The following is a 24,173-nucleotide window of genomic DNA, read 5'->3' on the forward strand; positions in this document are numbered from 1 at the left end:
GTAGGAGTATTATCTTAATAGCTAAAAAGCAGAAACAACCCAAATGTTCATAAACTGATCAAATATAACAATACATAACCTATTCATACAATGAAATCTTATTTGGCAATAAAAAGTAGTGCAGCTGACCCTTGAACAACATGAGTTTGAACTGTGCAGGTCCACTTATAGGTGGATTTTTTCAGTAAGTTACACCAAGTGTGCCTGCCTCTCCTGCCTTCCCCTCCCCACTTCTCCACCTCTTCTGCCTCTGCTCCCAGTGAAATAGCAAGACCAATCCTCCTTTTCCTCCTCAGGCTATTCAGTGTGAAGACAAAGGAACACCTCTATGATGATTCACTTTGCTTAATGAATAGTAAATGTATTTCCTCTTTCTTTTAATTTTCTTAATAACATTTTCTGTTCTCTGGCTTAAGAATACAGTATATAATACACATAACACATAAAATATGTGTTAATGAACTGTTTACATTACCAGTAAGGCTTCCAGTCAACAGCAGGCTATGAGTACTTATTTTTTGGGGGAGTCAAAAGTTATACACTGATTTTTGACTGCACAGGGGGTTGGTCCCCCTAACCCCTGAGTTGTTCACTGATACATGTTACAAATAGAGGAATCCTGAAAACGTTATTTTGAGTAAAAGAAGTCAGTTATAAATGACTACATATCATCTGACTCCATTTATATGAAATGTCCAGATTAGCCAAATCTATAATGGATGCCAGGAATTTGGGGTATGTTCCAAGAGTTTGTATTTGGAGTCTGTATGTGTAGGAATTGGGAATGACTGCTAAGAGATATGAGACTTCATTCAGGGGTGACAAAAAACTCTAAAATCAGATAGTAGGGATGGTTGCAAAACTTTGTGAATATGGTAAAAACCAGTGAACTGTATATTTTAAAATGGTGAACATTACAGTATGTAAATTACAGCTCAATAAAACTATTATAAAAAAGAATAACTGAAGATACTAGTAAGGTTAATTTTTCCAGACACTGATTCATTTCCAAATTAATCATTTTTTCAATGAGTATTTATTCTACCTTTATTAAATATTAGGGATATGAAGACGAATGGTATGATCCTTCACCCTTGGGGAGTTTCCAGATTAGTAGACGCTGTTCTCCATAAAGACTTGCTCAATCTGCGCAGGACATTTTATTCTTTGGACATTCAGACAGCATTCCAAAAGAAGAGTATGCAGTACATTTGTTAAATAAAGATAAATAGCTTTGAATTGCTAGTCAGAAAATAAATTGTATTTTTGCCTCCAATTTTATATACAATGCATACTTCAGAAGGTTTAGTAATCTTGGAGCTACAATCATTACACCAATCATTGCTATCAGGAACGTTTCCTGAACATCTGCAGCCCAAGTCAGAATATAGCTTGTTCTCTTTTTCCCCCTCATCTTCCTTCCCCTCGTCTATATTCCATATCCTGTTGACTTGTGATAATTAGGTATAAAAGTGATGGGTTCTGTCACTGATGCTGGACAGCTCAGTGATGGGGTAAGTCTTGTATTTTCCGACACGTTCTTCCCTCCCTAAGATGCCCCATGAGGAAAGAGACAATGGCCTATTGCATTCCAAGTGCCTACTACCAAATGGTAGTAGGTGCCCACTGAATAAAAAAAAATTTCCATTGCACTGACATTATATGAAACAGTCTCTAAATATACTAACACCATTCTAATTCTTTCATTCTGAATGTTTTACCTTTTCTTTGTGATATATAATTACATTTGTTAAATGAATAGATGTCTAATTATTCAACTGAATTTTGGGAGTGGACAGAAGAAGAGGGAAGGATGAACACATGTTGCCACTCCAACTCCTTAATTTATTTTCCCAACACCTAAGTTAAAAGTTATACATAAAATAACCTTGCTTGTAAAAGGAGGACAGCTGCTATGTTGAAAGCATCTAAGATACAATCTAGTTGAAACTGTTTACTAATCGAGAGTCTTTTTGTACACTACCATTTTTAGACTAACTTGGGACCTTGGGCAAATCACTCAACCTGAATAAACCTCAGTTTCCTCCTTTCTAAAATTGGAATAACAATTATATCTAATTCATCTCTCAGGATTATTATACAGTATAGTTAAATGAGAAAAGAAACGTGAAAGACTTATAAATGAAAAAGAGCATTATCAGTACAATAAATCATTTATGTACAGCTTACATGCATTTCAATGTTTTTACAGTTTACTCAGCATATACCTACTGGAACTATATTGACTGGTGTCTTATACAAATTAAACATCATATAAAATTTTTCTCAGAAAATGGCATGACCTTGTTGATCCCTTACTGAAAGTATCTCAATCACTTAGTATTCTTAAATCTTTAAAAATGTGAGGCTATTTGCTAAATGATCACCCTTACTGAATTATCAGGTTCCAGCATTGTAATTCTTTGATAAACCTGAGCTTCAATAACGAAAGTACACATCAGATTAACTTTTATAAAGGTTCCAAACTCTATGAATGGTGCATTCCAGTTCTTTGGAGCATCACTATACGTTTAAAGTTATGTTCTTGGTAATAAAAACTACTTACTTTTGCAGCACAGGATCGCATCACCTCCTAAAAGAAATACAATAAAATAAGGAAGTATTCATAATTTCACTAAATAAAGTATTGACTATTTTCAAAACACTCAGATGCTAATCTTCTAATAACCTAAATCAGCATTTGGAAGTTTCTTTATCCATTATCCTGCCGTTGTCTCTGTTTCCAATAAAAGAGACTTAATGACATGTTCAAGGTAAATCGAACTTGCCCAAACAAATGGCACTGTGAAACTCCTGAGGGCTCACAGGTTATCTGTCTCAAGAAAAACTTGCTCTTCAATCAAAAGAATAATAAAATTCTATACTAGAACACTAACAGGTGTAAAAGACACATGCTGAGTTAACTGCAATATATAATTATCTCTATAAATAATAATAGCCATAAATATCATTCCCATATTATTTGTATCAGATGAAACCTAATATTAAATAGTAAATGCTACTAAATGATAAAACATATGACTAGTATTGAAGGAGCTACAGAAAGGAATTCTGTACAATTCATGGTACAAGGGCTAAGAAAAGATCATTTTGAAAGAGAAACTAGTAAAAGTCGACGTATTATGGACAATTTGAAAATTTGTTGCTAAGGAGACACTAAAAATACTCAAGTCCAGCCAGGTGCGGTGGCTCCTGCCTTGTAATCCCAGCACTTTGGGAGGCCGAGGCAGGAGGATCACGAGGTCAAGAGACCGAGACCATCCTGGGCCAACGTGGTGAAACCCTGACTCTACTAAAAATACAAAAATTAGCTGTGTGTGGTGGCACGCACCTGTAGTCCCAGCTACTGAGGCAGAAGAATCGCTTGAACCCGAGAGGTGGAGGTTGTAGTGAGCCAAGACTGCGCCACTGCACTCCAGCCTGGGTGTCAGCATGAGATTCCGTCTCAAAAAAAAAAAAAAAAAAAAAAAAAATACTCAGGTCCAATTAGGAGTTAGCCAGCATGTATCATCAGCCTAGTACAGAGCTAGTGAAAAATGGTCATAATCAACATGGAGTTTAGGAAAAAAGAGAACTGAAAAAAAATAGATAATTCTCAGTTATTGGGAGCATTACCCCTTAGTCATAATATAAATCATTTAATTATTTATCAGCATACTTGACTGCATGTTGCTGCCACAGCAATACCTAAAAGCATTCTGCAACCTAGGTAAGACCTCACAGGGGAACAGTACCTTGAGAACCTCAGTGTATCACATTCTAAGTTTTTAGATCCAGAAATTTGATTTTATCAGTGCATCCACAGTTGCTCAAAATCTGGAATATCTATTATTTTTTTTATCTAGAAATGTCTAAGAGCCAGATACTGTGTCTAAAGCATATCAGTAATTCAGTCACTAAAAGGAGACAGTTAAACTGACTGTGGACATGGGAGTCCAACTACCTGGGCTGAATCCCAGCTACAGTGCTTACTACTTGTGTGATCCTGGTTATGTGGCTTGATCTCTGCAAGCCTCAAATTCCTCTTCTGGAAAATGGGAATAATACTCATCCCTATAGGATGGTTTGAGAATTAAACACAATAAAATGTAAAGCATTTAGCACAGTGCCAGAAATAAATCAATTATTACTAATAATTAAACAGATGTTAGTTATCATTAATCAATATATAAGGTGGTATCTCCTGTGGGGTAGAGAAAATTAATCTTCTGTCAAAATTGGCATAAAACATTTTCAAACCCATTCAATCCATACTCCTATGGCTCTACTTAGCAATCAACTCTGTGATCATTAGCCTGGGCTTCAGGTTAAATTTAGGTAGGAAGAGATCGTGAGTGTTCAGGCTGCCAGAATGGTCTACCTTTTATTATATTATAATGTGTATTTTCATGGATTCTCACTTATTAATCAACTTTTTGTAGGATTGATTAATCTTAATAGATGCTTCAGATTCTGAGCAATACTGGATGTACTGATAAAATCAAATTACTGGATCTGAAAACTTAGAATGAGATTTACCAGTGCTCTCGAGATACTGTCCACCCGTGAAGTCTTACCTGGGTTGCAGAATGCTGCTAGGTATTGCTGGGGCAGCAAAATGCAGTCAAGTATGCTAATTATGAAATAATTAAGTGATTTATATTATGACTAAATGGTAATGCTCCCAATAACTGAAAATTATCTATTTTTTGTATCTTTTACACATCAATGCCTAAACAACTATTATAAACCTGCTGAACTGAATTTATTATGCAATTCACTCACACATATCCCCCCAAAATTACACCCTAAACCTGTACCATAATTTATTAGAAAAACATTTCTATTGTAATAACAAATAAATAAAAAAAGGAATTTGAGTTCTACTGAAATTGCAAAAAACAAGAGAAAAGGCATAATGACAAAAGGTGGGAATTCAGTCAACCTAAATGTTTGCAAAATATAGAATGAGGCTGCCATGGGAATAAAGACGACATTTTGTTTGTATTCCCATACATACTATGTACACTCTGAAAGAAAATACATTGCAGATAGCAACAGAAAAATAAATTCAGTGAATTCTCTCAATAAAGGAAAAATAATGGTTTTTAAAAACCAAAGCAAAAGCTTTCATTTCCAAAGGCAGCTTCTATCTACCTCAATACCAAAGCAGACATATTCTCTAAATAATTTTAAAAAGAAAAGATATCATAAAAGCTAAATAAAGTAATAATTTGAAGTAAATTTTTTCCTTTATAATAAATTATCAATTTGCTTCTCCCTTGCCTTTGATTTCATCTCTTAAAAATCATTTTCCTGATTTTATTTTTCTTTTACATCTACTTTCTTTAGTTCTTACATCCTTTCATTTATCTGAGGATGACAGGTATATAAAATGAAATTACAAAAAAGCTACAAGACTTAGATGATTCCAGGATGTTAAGTTTTACAGTATAAAGACCAACAGACTGTAGGAAACTTGTTTTTATAAATATGTTGGTGAGCTGTTTTTATGTCTGTAGACGAAGTTACTTTGCCATGCAAGTTTTTACACAAGGAACACATTTTTTTCCCCCTGGTGAAGAAACGTGTTTCTCTTCATCTTTAAAGCTCAATGTATCTATTCAGACTTCCTTTTAAAATCTAGAACACCATGCATTATTTGATTACATTAAAAATGTTAAAATACAAAGAACTATAATATTGAAATAAATTTATTTATAGTTATATATGCTAAAATTTAACTAATAAATATATATATTTTTCTATATTCCTACATATATTCTGGGTTTAGGTTAAATCTAAACCCAGAGATGGAGTGTAATCTGCATCCTAGTACACCTTCAAGTCTCTAACTTTATGAAGAAAAGGAGAGAGGAAGAGAGCATAGTCAGAACTAAAGCTGTCTCAGTGTAGTTCCTTGTATAGTTTAAAACTAATCGAGATCTCTATCAAGGGAGCAAGAAAAGGGATAATATTTATTAAAGAAAGTCAGAATAAAACAATGAACAAGGTTGCACAGCCCCTCTCTTCAAGGAGCTCAAAGTAATTCTAATAAAAGAACTTTCACTTTTCTACTAAAAGTATGGTCAAAGATTTTTTCAGGATGCTTAGGCTTCTTATTACATTTGACCATTTATCTTTGAGAAAAATTTTCTAGGAATTTTCACTAACAGAATGCTATACTACCTTTAACAAAGCATCTTCCTTCTCTTCATTTTCATGATCTATTTTCCAATTTTATGGGCAATACCTGGTTTCTGTGGTACTTTTCTTATTAGTAGTGAGATACAACTTTTAAATACGCTTATGAAACCCTTCTCTCCTCCTTTTAGAAGAACAGTTTATTTCTTTTACCCATTTCTTTAACAAAGAAAAGATTTACTATTTTTTCTTTACTGTTTAGTTTTTTGCATTTTAACATGCTTCTTTAATACATTTTATGTAAACATTTCCCCTGGCTGGTGTTTATTGCACATATATGTGTGTGTTTGTATGTTTTGCATATACACACATACATACACAACCTTATATTTTTAAACAGAGAAATTTAAAATTATATGTCAATAGTCTATTAATATTTTAGGAGAGGATTTTCCACTGCTTTTAAAATTAGTATGTTTTCATTCATTTGAGAAATATTTGCTGGCGTATTTCCCTAGTTTTAAAAAAACATCTGGATTTTCATATTTAACTCCTTGGTAAATGAGAATTTGATTTAGGTGAGTGACCTAAGATATAGATGTAAACTGACTGTATTTTTCAGTTAACTCATAGTTAACAATGTTTCCCAACACCATACAAGGGAACAATTCTTCCTTTCCCTACCGATTTATCTTTCTATCTTAGTGAATCTGAATTATACTACAGGTATTATTTCAGCTTCATTATTACTTTGGCTCTTATAGAGAAGTTCGAAGATAGCTTAATTCCTATGTAGATAACCAGTCTTTTTCTTTCCCCTATCATATCTATGATTTTTCTTTAAGACATCTTTAAAAATCAAACTATTTTACTAGGATATTTCTAAGGATACTGGCATCTTTTCATTAATTGGTCTGGTAATAGATACTTTCATTTTACAGATTTGGGACTTTAGCACAGGAAGGCCTTTTGTATTTGATCTTTGTTATCTCTTTTCACACATGCTGGTCTCTTCTTTAACAACACTGATCAACCATGTGCACAATGTATCTCATATTCATCTCTTCTCTCATTACCAACAATAATAACTAACATTTATCAGTGGCACTATGTATCAGACTCCCTGTTAAGAGGTTTACTTTTAGGGTCTCACTGAATCTTAAAAATCCCGTAAGGTAAGAAATGTTACAATCCCCATAATGGCTCACGCCTGAAATCCCAATACTCTGGGAGGCTGAGGCAAGAGGACTGCTGACTGCTTGAGGCTAGGAGTTGGAGACCAGCCTGGGCAACATACCAAGACCCTGTCTCTATAAAAATAATTGTTTTTAAATTAGCTAGGCCTGGTGGTGTATGCCTACAGTCCCAGCTACTCAAGAGTCAGAGGCAGGAGAATTGCTTGAGCCCAGGAGTTCGAGACTGCAGTGAGCAATGATCACACCACTGCATTCCAGCCTGGGCCACAAAGTGAGACCCTGTCTCTAAATTAAAACAAAACAAAACAACCAAAAACCACCTCATTTTATAGATGAGGAAAACCAGGTTTACTTCAACTTATCCAGTCACAAAGCTGGCACAGGTTGGAGCCTATGCTATTCCTATGCCTAAGCAATTGGACCCTAGAGCTACACTCTTAACCACAGTTTTCACCTATCTCTTTTTTCTGTATTCTTGTATGCTTCTGAAATTAGTTCTCTATGCTACATTATTGATCTGATATTTTAAAGTGTCAACTTTCTCTTTTACCATTTGCAATGTGGAATTAATTGAAGCTTACCTTTTGATTTTCTTTAAATTCATTTTATCTTAGACGTCTTTTTAAAAAATCTTGGGACTCTCTTTTCATCTCTTCATTAACAGAAATTCTGTTTTCTTCTATTTTATTGAGAACACACTCTAAATATTCTGTTTCTTACAGCAAAGCATTTTAAGATATGCTTTGCCTTACTTTCCTTTTTTGGGGAAGGGGGGACAGAGTCTCACTTTGTCACCCAGGCTGGAGTGCAGTGGCACGATCTCGCCCTCACTGCAACTCTGCCTCCTGGGTTCAGGCGATTCTTGTGCCTCAGCCACCTGAGTGGCTGAGATTACAGGTGTGCGCCACCATGCTGGGCTAAGAAAGTCGTGGTTTCTCTTTTTTCCTAGGAGATGGAGTCATACCCGTATGCTAAGTCCTAGTGGTCATCTGGTTCAGAGCCCTCCATTATCACTAGGTCCTGGGCTAGTCTTTACAGAGATATCAAGTCAGAACAGCATGATAGATTATCCTAAATTCAGTTTGTCTGTTGCAATTAAGGGTTTAGGAATAAGTAACTGAAAGGAACCACAAAAGTATAAGAAGGTCTAATTTTAAGTGATTCACTTACTTCATTAAATGAGTATTTATTGGCATGGCAATGTAAAACAGTATAGAAATAGTTTTAAAGTTTCAACTGCATAAAATAAACATACTGTGACAGTTTCAAGTCTCTGTTTTACTAGATGCATCTTTGTTGAAGAATTTTCAGTATGGACAAATTCATCAATCTGAAAAGAGCCTTGATGGGGTAGTTTTGGACCTGTACACAGAGCATCTTGACTTTGGTGTATTCCAGGTAATGGAAATGTTCCATTGTAGCGTTTGAACATTTCAGCCTCCTGCTGGGCAACTGAAGAAATGAATCCATAATTAGTTAAATCATCACAGTAAAAGCATAATCAAGCCCCAAAACTGTAGCATTCAACATATAATCAGAAACTGCATTAACACGTCTTAAAAACGGCGTAATAATAAGACACTATGACTAGCAAAATTTGAAATTATTTGCTGCTATAAAATCATAAGGAAAAAAGCAGAATTTCATGTCAGGCAGCATTATAATTGAGCTGTGAAGGCCATGTAAATTGGGATGGGAGACTAACTTTAAATATATGTATACAGAAAAATAATATTAAAAAATCAAAGGCATAACAGAATTAAGGGAAATACTAAAATAATACTTATTCACAAGTGACTCTAAAACAACTATTTTTGTATTTCTGTACCCTTCTTAATTTTTACACACATTCTATGTAAGATACCATAATGTAAATACAATTTAACATTTCTCAATTTAAATGCAAGTATTTCTCATATTTCTACAATGGCGTAATTATCATTATTAAATGTTTTACAGTATCTCATTTAATGAAGCTCCGTAATTTTTTTTTTTACACATTCTCTTGTACTGAATACAGTTGGTCCTTTGTATCTGTGGGTTCCCTATCCATAAATTCAACCAACTATGGATCAAAAATATTCAGAAAAAAATAACAATACAGTAATACAGTATAACTATTTACATAGCATTTATACTATATTAGGTATTATAAGTAATCCATAGATGATTCCAAGTATATGAGAAGATGTCCACAGCTTATATGCAAGAACTATGCCATTTTACATAAGTGACTTTAACATCCATAGATTTTGGTATCCCCAGGGGTTCTGGAACTGCCAGTCCTCTATGGATAACAAGAGATAACTCTATTTATAGTGTTATCTGTTCTCTCTTATAGATCACGCAAGAATAATTACTTTCATAGCTGACTTTGTTTCTTAACATAATTCTTATTTTGGAGTTAATTCTCTAGAGTGAGGAAGATGGCTCAAATGGTGAATGTTTTGATGATGACTGATGATGATGATGATGATAACGAGCATGGTAGCATCTGTGCTGCACTTTGTATCTTTTGGGGTGCTATCACATACATTACCTCATTTGATCATTGAAACATATGAACTTGAAAAATTTTAAATGTCTATATATAAAAAGGAAAAAAATATATAAACTCATCATTTAAAAAAGTATTTCCTTAGTTATATAATCTTTAAATGGAAAGCCTTCCTAAACATGACATGAGAGAAAGAAATCTCAAAACAGGGAATGATAATATGGAATCAATGGATGAACGTTCAGTGAGTCTATGGACTACTGAAATTACTATGGAAATGTGTGTGTGTTTATATAAGCGTTGCTGGAAAGCTGATTCATAATTTTTATCAGGTTATCTATCGAAGGATTACATGAGTCAGAAAAGGTTAATAATTGTCAACATTCTTATGGACCAATGAACAGATTTTGTAACATGAACATTTAAAGAGTCTTCATTAAAATAAAAAAACTGGCCAGGCACAGTGTCTCATGCCTTAATCCTGGCACTCTGGGAGGCTGAGGTGGCAGGATTCATTTGAGCCTAGGAGTTTGAGACCAGCCCTCGCAAGACAGTGAGACCCTGTTTCTACAAAAAATTGAAAAATTAATCGGGCAGGGTGCCATGTGCCTGTGGTTTCCAGCTACTGAGGAGGCTGAGGTGGGAGGATTGCTTGAGAGTGGAGGTCAAGGCTGCCACTGCATTCCAGTGCAGACTGGATGACAGAGCTAATGTGATTTTTAAAATCATATTTAAGACTTAAATATATAAATAAACTACTACAATAAAAATTGAAAAGGAAATGACGTAATAGCATTCTTCTATTTTTGACCAAAATGGAGTAGGGACTAGATTTACTCTGCTGCTTGAAACTACCAAGAAAAGGACAAACTGTATAAAAGAAAAAAAAAAAACTGTCTTTCTTTGCAGACATGATTGTCTAGCTAGAGCTAAAGTGGAGTAAGGCAAGTGAAGCACACAGGCAGCAAAATTTAAGGAGGTTCTCACTCTGAAGTCCTGGCTCCACATCTGTGTAAAAATTCTAAATGGAATCTAAAAAAACAAGGCACTAGAATTGACTTTAGCAATGTTGTAGGAGATGAGATCAAAACACAAAAATTCTCTATATATCTATATACAAGTAATTAAGAACCAAAAATTGAAAATAAAAAAATACATATGCCATTTACTATGGCATAAAAAACATGACATACTTTGGGAAAAAAAAAAGGATGAAAAATGTGAAAGACCTGTACACTGAAAACTAAAAACACTGCTGAGAGAAATTGACAAAGCAATTTGTCATTGTATTCATTGGGTGGCATACACAATATTGGTAAGATGTAAATTCTTCCCAAATGATCTGAAGAGTCAATGCAGTCCCACTCAAAATTCCAGCAGGTTATTTTCGGAGAAATTGTAAAATAAATTCTAAAATCGACATGGAAATGAATATTACCTAGAACAGCCAAAACAACTTTGAAAAAGAACAGAAAACCTGACTTCAAATCTTATAAAGCTACAGTAATCCACACAGTTTGCTACTGGCATAAAGATAAATAAATAGATCAACAGAATAGTACAAAGTGCCCAGGGTGTATAGACAAAGTATAAAGACCATTCAGTGGAGAAAAGACCGTTTTTCCAACAAATGGTGTTAGAATAGTTGGCTATTCATATGTGAAAAAAATGAACTTTGATCCATACTTTACAACATGTACAAAAGTAACTCAAAATGAACCACAGACCTAAATGTAAAACGTAAATCTATAAGACTTCTAGAAAAAAACAGAGAACACTTTTGTGAACTTGGGTTAGGCAAAGATTTCTTAGATACAACACTAAAATGCATAAAAGAACAAACTGATAATTTGAACTTCATCAAAATTTCAAACTTCTGTTTTTTAAATTGTTAAGACAATTAGAAAACAAACCAGACTGGGGAGAAACAACCTGCAAATCATATGCCCGATAAATACTTGTATACAGAAAACACAAATAAATCTCAAAACTCAATAATCAGAAAACAAACAGGACAATTTAAAAAATAGACAAAAGATTTGAAAAGACAATTTACTGAAGAAGCTATATGGATGACAAGCATGCAAAAAAAGGTGCTCAATATCGTTAGTCATTAGGGAAAAGCAAATTAAAACCACAATAAAATAGCACTGCACGTATATTAGAATGGCTAAAATTCAAAAGACTGGCCATTTCAAAGTTGGCAAGTACACTGATACACTAATGGTGGGAATGTCAAATGTTAAATGGCACAACCACTTCAGAAAATAGTCTGGCAGCTTCTTAAGAAGTCAAACGTACATCTGCAATATTGATCCAGCCCTTCTACTCCTAGAAATTTATCCAAGAGAAATGAAAGCATATGACCATACAAAGACTTGTATGTGAATATTTGGAGAAGCTTTATTTGTAATACCTAAAACCTGGATACAACCCCAATATCCATTAACAGGTGAATGGATAAACAAACATTGTGTGGCACAGCCATACAATTAAACAACACCCAACAATATAAAGAATAAATTATTGATAAATGCTGAAACACAGATTTATCAAAGTACTTATAAGTGAAAGGAGCCAGATTAAAAAAAGAGTACATGATATATACAGTTTCACTTACATACAATTCTGGAAAATGCAAACTAATTTATAGTGGTTGCCTGGGCTAAGGGTGAGGAAGGAAGAGAACACAAAAGGGCACAAAGTAACTTCTGGGGATGACGAATATGTTCATTATCTTGAGGCAATGGTCTCCCAGGTGTATAAATGCCTAAACTTATCAGATAGTACATTTAAATATGTTCAGTTTATAACATGTCAATTATACCTCAATAAAGCCATTCACCAAAAAAAATGACAAAATTGTAATGAAAAGGGTAATTATTCTTACTATGCAGAGTTCTCATGAAATCCACTAAAGATTAATAATCGAATAGAAACATGGGCAAAGAACCATTAAAGAATATTCACAAAAGAACTATGTGTCCAACAAAAATATAACCTCATTAAGAATTAATTAGTAATAAAAATGCAAATTAGAAAGTGCCTTTTTTTTTTTTTTGCCTGTTTAACTGTACCTCGAGATATTATTTCCCGAGGAATGTAAGGGTAGCTAGGTGTGTACTGAAGCGCTATTTAAATGTTGAAAAAGACATAACAGTGTAATTGTGCAACAACAGTTGTTTAAAGTACAGTATATTCATTTAATGAAAGGGAATTTAGCCACTAAAATTATGTATAGAAATGTAATTATCATAATGGAAAACTGCTCATAATATATTATTCATTGGAAAAAAATAATTTATAAAACAACAGACAGTATACACAAAAAGACAACCATTTTTTCAAGTTACCAGCCTTGGTTTCACCAACTATGAGTCTGAGATGACGCATATAAACAATATTAGGTCTCTGATCTTTATATTCATGTACTATTTCATTTAGGTACACTAAATGAAGAACAGCTCAATAATAATTGGTGTTCTCTCCCTGCAGACCTTGACAGTAGTGAGTACCAAAGGATATCATCAAGGGAGAGGACCTGGTTACACTCCACCATTTTAGTGATGTACATTCCTCAATATTAATTACTGTTTTAAACAGAAGTGTAGCTATTTCTCCGTAGATCGTTATGGATTTGATTATTATTTTTCATTACACATTTTGAATTTTTCTCCAAAACAATCAGAACACTTATTTAACCTCAACTATTCAAAGACTGCTTACAGAACAAGAGAAACTTTAAAACTATAAAAGAAAATAAGTGCTCCATGAACTGGAATTTGGAATGTTTAACAGTAGGTGGGTTTCAGGAATAAATAAATCAACAAATGCATATCATGTTTCATGATCTTTGTCTTATTTGCTTTTAAAAATTGTCCTTTCAACATTTGTGTTTTGCTGCTATGAATGGAAAATAAAACTGGGTTTAATTATTTAATGACATTTTTAAACTCCTTATATTTTCTTTGAGATTATGTACCTACCAACCATGATTTCATTTTCATTTGAGTAAGTGAACATGCATAGAAATGGCCCAGAAGCACATACACCTAAGTAAGCAACAGTTATATAGGTTAGTAAGATTTCAGTATTTTTCATTTTACTCTTTTTGTCAAACTATTTTCTAAGTATTATAAAATGCTAAACATATTATATTTCTTTCTTAAAAATGACATTTTTAACTAGAAAAAAAGTAACAAAAGGCATAGCCTAATTATTTATCTATTTCTTATTTTTCCAGGTATTGATACGCCTTTCAGAAGGATTAAAATGGCCCAAATGGAAGCAGATAACATAAATAAATACAATTATGAATACTTGTTTTTGTCATCTAAAGGAAATTTTCTATACAAAAGTCAACTGACTGGTATTCAAGGGGTCAAATTAAACACCCTATTTTATCTTTAACACCTTTAGTTCTGTGAAGGCAGCCACATAAAAAAATCTGCAGAAATACTCATAAAGACTTAGTTTCTCAGACACTAGAAACAGACGCTGTTCACAAGTTCTTGTGCTCTTCCCCCTCCTCCAGCCTCCACAAATATATATATCAATTTGTATCAGACTATACAGATTATTTCATTGAGAAATATTAATAGGTTGTAGGTGACTTCTGATATTCCTCCAAGTTCTATGCTTTTAACATTTCAGGGGTTTCTAAAACACTTTCACATAGGCCATGGCTGGAGCATAATTTTGCAATTAAATAACTATTTCTTTACTTTATCATTACTTTTTGTGTTAACTTTGCATGTTTAAAATTTAGCTCTAATCTAACCTGATATGTTTAAAACTCGTAATTTTAACAGTCTCACTCTCATCTTCTCACTTTTTGAAGAGCTGTCATGTACCATGCACTAAGCAGGGTCTGGGAATACAGACACTAGCCCCACTTGAGGTTTCGACCTTCCAAAGGAGAAAAAAATTACTGCAAGGTGCTAAGTGGTACAGCAGAGGAATGGACAGATGATGAGAGCACAGAGGTGGCAACTACATTTGCTTAAAGAAATGTTATATCTATCAAAATCCTTCTAAATTTACTTCTAATAGGCTATCATTTGGGATTCAAAATTTTACAAAATTAAAAAATTCTTAAAATGTTTTTATGATGGACACTCCTTTGATTTATATAAGAAGCTTGGTGTTTTTGTGTATGTTCTTGAGTTAAACAATTATGAAAAAATAATGTGGTTTTCTCAAGAGATTTTTATCTTTAAAGGAGGAAGGATGGAGGAAATAAGATATTTTAATCCACTGCCCTTTGAGTTTGAAGCAAATGCAAAGTTTGCTATTATTACAATCTACGTACTTACATTATTGACTTTATAATAAAGTGAACCTGGAATCACAACATATTCTTTCTCTTACATTATATTAACAATAAGATTCCCTTTTGGTTCATCATTTAATTCCTTTGTTCAAAACATTTCATTATATATAGTCCTGTTACTGTATGTGGTCATCTTACTGGATACCTAATTTATTTAGCTATAAACTATTGTATTTCCAGTTATAATATCATTCCTATAAGCTGGTAGTTCTACTTCGTTTCCCAGCACTTAGCAGTTACATAGCATTCTCCTTGTCTTTCTCTAACATCTAACAAAAGAAATATCTCTTTCTCTAGTGAATGTTCAGGACTTAGAATTTTTTTTTTTTTTGTATTTTATCTGGCCTGACTTGTTCCTCCTTCAGCTAATCTTGAGATACTGAATTGATGGATCCAAGAAGTTCTATAGACTAACACTTCAATTCTTGTAGCCTGTGTTGCAGGGCCTGTTAGCAATTCTATATTTCCTCGACATACCTTGTAAGTGAATTAGAACTTTGAAATATTACTAATAAAACTGTTCAAAATCTATATAGTAATGTGCAGCAGATTCAAGTCTTACAGCTAATCAAATGAGACAGCATCTACCAGCATCTGGCAAATTGATTAGCTGGATATCAAAATTGAATCAACTATCTGCAAATCCCCTGCAGTACATGCTATTCTGCTCTTGTTGGTTCCTATTCCATTATCAATCATCACACAGAATGTTATCCAACTGAAAATGTGTCATGTATACCCTGCTACAGAGAATAGCTACAATTTCCCAACTGCAGCCTAGTTCATGAACTCTAATAACACAGGCATTACTCAGAGATATAGCAGGTTTGGTTTCAGACTACCGCAATAAAGCATATATCTCAATAAAGAAAGTCGTATGTTTTTAATTTTCCAGTGCACATAAAAGTTATGGTTACACTATACTGTAGTCTATTAAGTGTGCAATAGCATTATGTCTAAAAAATCAACGCATTACACCTTATACAAAAATTAATTCAAGATGGAATAAAGACTTAAATGTTAGACCTAAAACTATAAAAACCCTAGAAGAAAACCTAGGCAATACCATTCAGGACATAGGCATGGGCAAGGACTTCATGGCTAAAACACCAAAATCTACGGCAACAAAAGCCAAAATTGACAAATAGGATCTCATTAAACTAAAGAGCTTCTGCACAGCAAAAGAAACTACCATCAGAGTGAACAGGCAACCTACAGAATGGGAGAAAATTTTTGCAATCTACTCATCTGACAGAGGGCTAATACCCAGAATCTACAAAGAACTTAAACAAATTTACAAGAAAAAAACAAACAACCCCATCGAAAAGTGGGCAAAGGATATGAACAGACATTTCTCAAAAGAAGACATTTGTGTAGCCAACAGACACATGAAAAAATGATCATCATCACTGGCCATCAGAGAAATGCAAATCAAAACCACAATGAGATACCATCTCACACCAGTTAGAATGGTGATCATTAAAAAGTCAGGAAACAACAGGTGCTGGAGAGGATGTGAAGAAACAGGAACACTTTTACACTGTTGGTGGGACTGTAAACTAGTTCAACCATTGTGGAAGACAGTGTGGTGATTCTTCAAGGATCTAGAACCAGAAATAACATTTGACCCAGCCATCCCATTACTGGGTAAGCCATTGCTTTTGGTGTTTTAGTCATGAAGTCTTTGCCCATGCCTATGTTCTGAATGGTACTGCCTAGGTTTTCTTCTAGGGTTTTTATCATTTTAGGTCTTACGTTTAAGTCTTTAATCCTGTTGAGTTAATTTTTGTATAAGGTGTAAGGAAGGGGTCCAGTTTCCGTTTTCTGCATACGGCTAGCCAGTTTTCCCAACGTCATTTATTAAACAGGAAATCCTTTCCCCATTGCTTGTTTTCGTTAGCTTTGTCAAAGATCAGATGGTTGTAGATGTGTGGCGTTACTTCTGAGGCCTCTGTTCTGTTCCATTGGTCTAGGTATCTGTTTTGATTACTGTAGCCTTGTAGTATAGTTTGAAGTCAGGTAGCATGATGCCTCCAGCTTCGTTCTTTTGGCTTAGGATAGTCTAGGCTATATGGGCTCTTTTTTTGGTTTCATATGAAATTTAAAAGTAGTTTTCATTTTTTTTTTTTTTTTTTTTGAGACCGGATCTCACTGTCACCCAGGCTGGAGTGCAGTGGTGCCATCTCGGCTCACTGCAACCTCCTTGCCTCCCAGGTTCAAGCGATTCTCCTGCCTCAGCCTCCCGAGTAGTTGGGATTATAGGCGCCCACCACCACGCGTGGCTAATTTTTGTATTTTTAGTAGAGATGGGGTTTCATCATGTTGGCCAGGGTGGTCTCGATCTCTTGACATCATGATCTGCCTGCCTCGGCCTCCCAAAGTGCTGAGATTACAGGAATGAGCCACCATGCCTGGCCTTAAAGTAGTTTTTTCTAATTCTGTGAAGAAAGTCGATGGTAGTTTGATGGGGATAGCATTGAATCTATAAATTACTTTGGGAAGTATGGCTATTTTCATATATTGATTCTTCCTATCCATGAGCATGGAATGTCTTTCCATTTGTTTGTGTCCTCTCTTATTTTCCTGAGCAGTGGTTTGCAGTTCTCCTTGAAGACGTCTAATGTAGTGTAATTCTTAAGAGATCTAGGATTTTTGGAATAGTCCATGAGCGTTGACTTAAACTTCAAATCGTCAGCTGCCTTAGCCCTAACAAAAGAGTCAGCCTGTCGTTTTTTTGTTTGTTTGTTTGTTTGTTTTGAGATGAACTCTCACTCTGTCACCCAGGCTGGAGTGCAATGGTGTAATCCTGGCTCATTGCAACCTCTGCCTCCTGGGTTTAAGCGATTCCCCTGCCTCAGCCACAGGCGCACGCCACCATATCTGGCTAACTTTTGTATTTTTAGTAGACAAAGGATTTCACCATGTTGGCCAGGCTGGTCTCGATCTCCTGACCTCAAGTGATCCGCCCACCTCTGCCTCTCAAAGTGCTGAGATTACAGGCATGAGCTGCCACAACCAGTGGGCTGTTCTTTAATGCTCTGAAGCCAGGTTTGACTTCTCCTCTCTAGCTATGAAACTACTGGAGGGCATCTTCTTCCAATAGAAAGCTGCTTCATCTCCATTGAAAATATGTGGTTTACTGTAGCCACTTTCATCAATGATCTCAGTTAGATCTTCTGGATAACTTGCTACAGCTTCTACATCATCACTTGTTGCTTCACCTTGCACTTTAATGTTATGGAGATGGTTACCTTCCTTAAACCTCATAAATGAGCCTCTGCCAGTTTCAAACTTTTCTCCTGCAGCTTCCTCACCTCTCGCAGCCTTTGTAGACTTTAAGAGAGTTAGAGGCCTTGCTCTAGATTAGGCTCTGGCATAAGGGGGTACTGTGGCTGGTTTGATCTTCTATCCAGATCACGAAAACTTTGTCCATATCAGCAATAAGGCTGTTTTACTTTCCTGTCATTTGTGTGTTCACTGATCAAGAACCTTTCCTTTGCATTCACAACTTGGCTAACTATATGGCACAAAAGTCTTAGCCTTTGCCCTATCTCAGCTTTCTCCATGCCTTCCTCACTGAGCTTAATCACTTCTACCTTTTGATTTAAAATGAGAGATGTGGAATTCTTCCTTTCACTTGAATACTTAGAGGCCACTGCAGGGTTATTAACTGCCCTAATTTCAATACTGTGTCTCAGAGAAGCGGGAGGCCTGAAGAGAGGGAGAGAAATGGGAGAATGGCTGGTGGGTGGGGCAGTCAGAACACTTACAACATTTATCAATTAAGTTTGCCATCTTATATGGGTACAGTTTGTGGTGCCCCAAAGCAATTACAACTGTAACATCAAAGAGCACTCATCACAGATCACCATGACAGATGTAATAATGAAAAGGTTTGAAATATTTTGAGAATTATGAAAATGTGACAGAGACACACAAAGTGAGCACACAATGTTGGAAAAATGGCACCAATAGACTGGCTTAACATAGAATTGCCACAAAACTTCAATTTGTAGAAAACGCAATATCTATGAAGCATAATAAAGCAAAGACCAGTAAAACAAGGTACGCCTGTATTTATGCTTCATGCCTCATTTTATAGTTTCATTTTATCCTTTGATAAAAATATTGATATAAGATAGAATAGATGCTATTCTAATTATACAAGTGGAAAAAAAAAAAAACAGGTGCAGAAAGGTAAATCATCTGACCAGGGTCAAACAGAGAGTGGCAGTATTTTGTCTAGAATGCCAGCGCTCTCTTACTCCAGTCTTTGTTGTTGTCTATTTTACATCGTATCATTCATGCATTAGTGCAATTAAAAACACCACTGTAAGCATTTTAAAAAATGCCTTAAAGAGGAATTCAGGGCTCTGGTTTATGCTCAATACTATCAAATTGACTAAATTTTCCATATGTTTTGAGTTCTTGAATGACATAAACTCTCAAATCAAAGTACCTATTATGTGAATAATATTAAAATAGGTACTTCAGCATATAACCAAGAAATAAGTAGTTTTGGCATGTCTTAAAATGTGGCATTTCTATCTTTTAATTTCTCCTACTAGGCTAAAAATAAATGTTTAAAATTCTGCCCTACTATTAGTTATATTTTAATGATATAATCTCATATGAGAATTATGATATCTGAATGTGCTTTTGAATTATTCGTATTAGAAATGAATGCCATATAGAATATTGAAAACAAATGTATTTCTACATTTGTAGATATACTGTATGTACATGGTATTACAAATAAATACATACAAATAGCTATCTCCAATATAGAAAACCACTACATTGTACCTATATTGCACATAAAACTGTAGGTATTAAATTTATTTCTACTAGACATTATCTTATTTCAAAAATATTGTAAAAGGAGTTATATTAAAATGTAATGAGGCCAGGCATGGTGGCTCATGCCTGTAATCCCAGCACTTTGGGAGACTAGGGTGAGCGGATCACTTGAGACCAGGCCTAGGCTCGTCTCAAACATGGCAAAACCCTGTCTCTACAAAAAATTCACACAAGAAATTAATCGAGTATCCTGTGGTCCCAGCTATTAGGGAGGCTGAGGTTGGAGGACCGCTTGAGCCCAGGAGGTTGAGGCTGCAGTGAGCTGTGATTATGCTACTGCACTCCAGCCTGGGTGACAGAGCGGAGACCCTGTCTCAAGAAAAAAAAAAATCAATGCTATATACTAAAGAATATTTGTATTTTAAACTATATTAAGAACATAATGGCTTATTACACCATAATTACGTTACTCCTCAAATTTTTATTTTTATGTATGTATGTATGTACATATGTATGTATGTAGAGATGAGGTCTCACTATGTTGCTCAGTCTGGTCTCAAACTCCTGGCCTCAAGTGATGCTCCTGCCTCAGCCTCCCAAAGTGCTGAGATTACAGGTGTGAGCCACCACACCCAGCCACCTCCCACATTTTTAAAGGAGTGAACTATTAATAATGCTAGCTAAGCAAACTTCTTTTCTTAAGGGGGTTCTCCTAAATGCTGAAATTGAAAACCAACAACACATTTTACCATAGGAATATTTAGCTACCTTTTAAATTTACTTCATGATCAGGAAATGCAAAGACTAAATAAGTGCCTAAGACAGATAGCTTAATACATTAAGAACATGGACTCTGGAGTCAGCTTAGAACCAAATGGTGGCTTTACTACCGTGTTACTTTAGGAAAATTATTGTTTTCTCTGTGCCTCCGTTTCATCATCTGCAAAATGAGGATAATAATGGGACCTACACTGAAGAGTTTTAGAAGGATGGTATGAGATAACGGATGTAAAATGCTCCTAAGCGTGGAAGACACATTAAATGCTTGATAAATATGAGCTACTACTACCACTATTATTAGCCCCAAATTTACTAACTGATGATGCCTCTCAGTATACATTTTTATAAAATTTAAGGAAAAAAATGCTATTCTGCAGGATTTGTAATTGTTAATGCCAACATTTATTCATTTATTGCATATCAGTAATAAGACAGGTACTATGTTAGACATATGGCATTATAAATACCACATGCTTCTTGGCAATGAGCCTTAAACAAATTTTATATAGGAACAAATTTTATAGGAAACTAAAGGTACATGTTGCCCTGAACTCTGGTAAAATGTGTCACAATATAAAAAATGTTTGTTAATAATGACAATGTAGGCTATCATTAATTAATATGAAATGTATTAATAAAATCATGTCAGCAGCATGTCAAAAACTGCTTTTTGGTTTAAATTTCTTTTACAGATGTAATCAACTAACTAGGAAGTACAAAGGACTAGAAAAAAGAATGGTAATCTGAGTCTGATTCCTGCGTTTCATAGCACAGCTCTACTTGACACACAACAGGTGCTTAATAAAGATTTGTCTTGTCTAAGATACTACAACTACAAAGCACTCCAGAGTTAATACTGGTTCAGAGGAGACATTGCCACCTAGTGAAAAATCAGCCTTATTACGTAGAATTATCAAATAATGTTGAGAACTTCCCAAATTAGACTTGACTCCACTGAAAACATTACACGCGTATTTATTATGTGTCAGTATTCTGGGTAGGTACTAGTAGGAAAAAGATGAACAAGCTTCCATCTTTGCTTCTTACAAAGTATAGAAAATACAAGGAAACTACATACTCCACAGAGAAACACAGAAAAAACTGTACTGTAGAAAAAACAAGGTTTGATTATTAGACATTTAGAAACTAATATTTCAAGAAATGTGCTGAAAAGGAAATTTAGTGTAGCAAATAAGAGCATGGACTCCAGGAGCAAACTGCATTGATTTAAAGCCATGGCCCCTGTAAAGTGAGGATAACAGCCCCTATGTCACAAGATTATTGCAGAAACTTAAAAACAGTACCAGAAACAAAGAAAATGCTATGTAAGTATTAACCAAAATTATTATTAAATTTAGAACAATATCCTAGAGACCGAGGTGAATAAATATTGATTAATAACAAAACATTAACTGAAGTCTAGCTTCATGAATTTAATTCAGTAGAAGCCGTTTCTCTGACTAGTGCTCTGTTATTATGGGAATCCTAAAAGTACATTATTTGTGGTACCCTGTGACTAAATTTTGTATTACTGGATGATTAACCCTTTCAACATCAGGCAAATAAAACTGCCTTCTGAAAGTAAAAATCATATTTCTTACCAAAAAAAGCAAAAAGTCAGTAGAATGAAAGACCCGAAAGACCACAACCTGAACATATGTTTACCAGGGAAAGATGCTTGCTAACTCTTCACAGATTTTGCTAGAACTGAAAGATGGATGATACATTTAGTTACCACTGTGGTCTCATTCACAGCTTGTTTAGCTTATAAAAAAAATAAGCTTGCTCCATTTTCCTTGAAAATTATCTGATAATTTTTTAAATCACCACTTAAAAATCTCTGAAGTCTTTTGTGTTTTTTTGAATTTTATACTATTAAAATATTTATGTAATATTTGTAAAAGCCATATGTAAACTTTATTTTCAAACAAAACATTATGAGCAAAATATTCCTGTACTAAAAAATAAAATAGACAAAACTCTAATAGGTCAGTAATAAACATTACACTTTTCTTATGGATCTATACCATTCACAAGAACTCTGCTAAATCTTAGATGTCTTAAGATTACTTAACTTCTTCCTAAGCTTCCTCTTTTTAAAAATAGCAACAAGTTGGGAGAATGTGTTGAAACATTTTTGAGTTTTAACTTGTTTGTAAAGGTGTGTTTGCATATCAAAAATTGTGTTTGTGATATATTGCACAAATAATTTTAATTTAATGTGCCTATTATTTGAATATTTTAATTTCTAAAATGCTCATGGAAATTCTTCCTCTTGCACATTAAGATAGTGTGGAAATAACATTATGTTTTTAATTTTATGCATTTATACTCTAATAAATTGACCTGGAAAGAAACATACTTTAATAAATGAAAGACTGACCAACAGAGTAAAAGAGAGGAGAAAAAAACTCTTCAACTCCTTTCTATGTAGAGATGCTTATCAGCATATTAAAACAGAAATTCTTACATATAGTCAAGTGTATACTGGTTGGAAAAGCACGACAACCCATTTTATCTTTTGTTTCAATACTGTGCTTATCAATTTACCTAGTATTTTCACAGTCATGGTCTCACAGTATCTTCACAAATACCTCTCTTAGGTAGGACAGGTACTAGTACTGTAGTACCTTTTAATAGATACGAAAATGGAGCTTCAGGAAAGACGCTTGTGCAAGGTCACTAGAGGAAGAGAATAGAGCCTAAACCCCGTTTTTTTTGACTCCTAAAATGCTTAGCTCTTTCTACTACTATGCCTCTGGAATGGACTTCCATGCTTATTGCCTAAAAACCAAATTGGCAAACCTAACTATCCTGGGCTAATCTGATGATAAAATCCTCTGTCAGTGACGAAAAATAAATTGCTTGAAGAAAAGATAGAGTGGAACTTTAATGTGTATGTGTAGTGAAAATTTCAAAGGCATAAAAAGCAAATTAGAAATTGAATGAAGACTATTGTAAAATCTCTTAAGAGTCTGAGGAAATAACTGTGCTGCCTATTTCCTGTATAACAGTTCCAAATATAAAGTACTCTGGTATAACTCTTCATTTATGTGAAGATTTAGAGTGGGTACAAAGAGAGAACTGTTTCAGGATACATGTTGAAACTAGACACCAGATTTGGACATTGAATGATTTGAGGAATCCATCTGTTTTTTCCTATAATCAGGCAGTACTTATTTTTGCTAATGTCTGCTTGTAACAGTAAATGGTACTGTGTTGGTTGACAATTCCACCATTAGTAATAGTGTTCTATAAATCTGAGTATGTGTTGCAGAAATGATTTCTTCTCTATAAAATTCTTTAAAATAAGATTAAATCTTGATTTTACAATAAATTATGCTAGAAAACATTTTTTTCTAGCATAATTCACCCAGGAAGGCATAATATAATCCATACTGTGATCGAGAACTTCAGATTTATA

General features: G+C 34.4%; 1 protein-coding gene across 16 annotated transcripts in view; it reads right to left on the reverse strand.

Moving 5' to 3' along the window:
- The window catches only part of AHI1 (Abelson helper integration site 1), a 223,168-nt gene that overhangs the window by 127,369 nt on the left and 71,626 nt on the right, over positions 1 to 24,173 (reverse strand). For 15 of the 16 annotated variants that reach the window (XR_012095048.1, XM_073022494.1, XM_073022495.1 and 12 more), the window contains 2 exons: positions 8,596 to 8,792; positions 2,567 to 2,593 (listed from right to left, as the gene is read on the reverse strand). Coding sequence is in view for 15 of the 16 variants with exons in the window: in XM_073022494.1 (XP_072878595.1) it covers positions 2,567 to 2,593; positions 8,596 to 8,792 (224 nt within the window). In the remaining variant the exon portion in view is untranslated. Of the gene's footprint in view, positions 1 to 1,056; positions 1,166 to 2,566; positions 2,594 to 8,595; positions 8,793 to 24,173 lie in introns of those variants that run through there. The other variant, XM_038000860.2, reaches the window with a different exon arrangement.

Source organism: Chlorocebus sabaeus, chromosome 13, assembly GCF_047675955.1.
Source record: "Chlorocebus sabaeus isolate Y175 chromosome 13, mChlSab1.0.hap1, whole genome shotgun sequence".
In the NCBI taxonomy this organism is placed as follows: domain Eukaryota; kingdom Metazoa; phylum Chordata; class Mammalia; order Primates; family Cercopithecidae; genus Chlorocebus; species Chlorocebus sabaeus.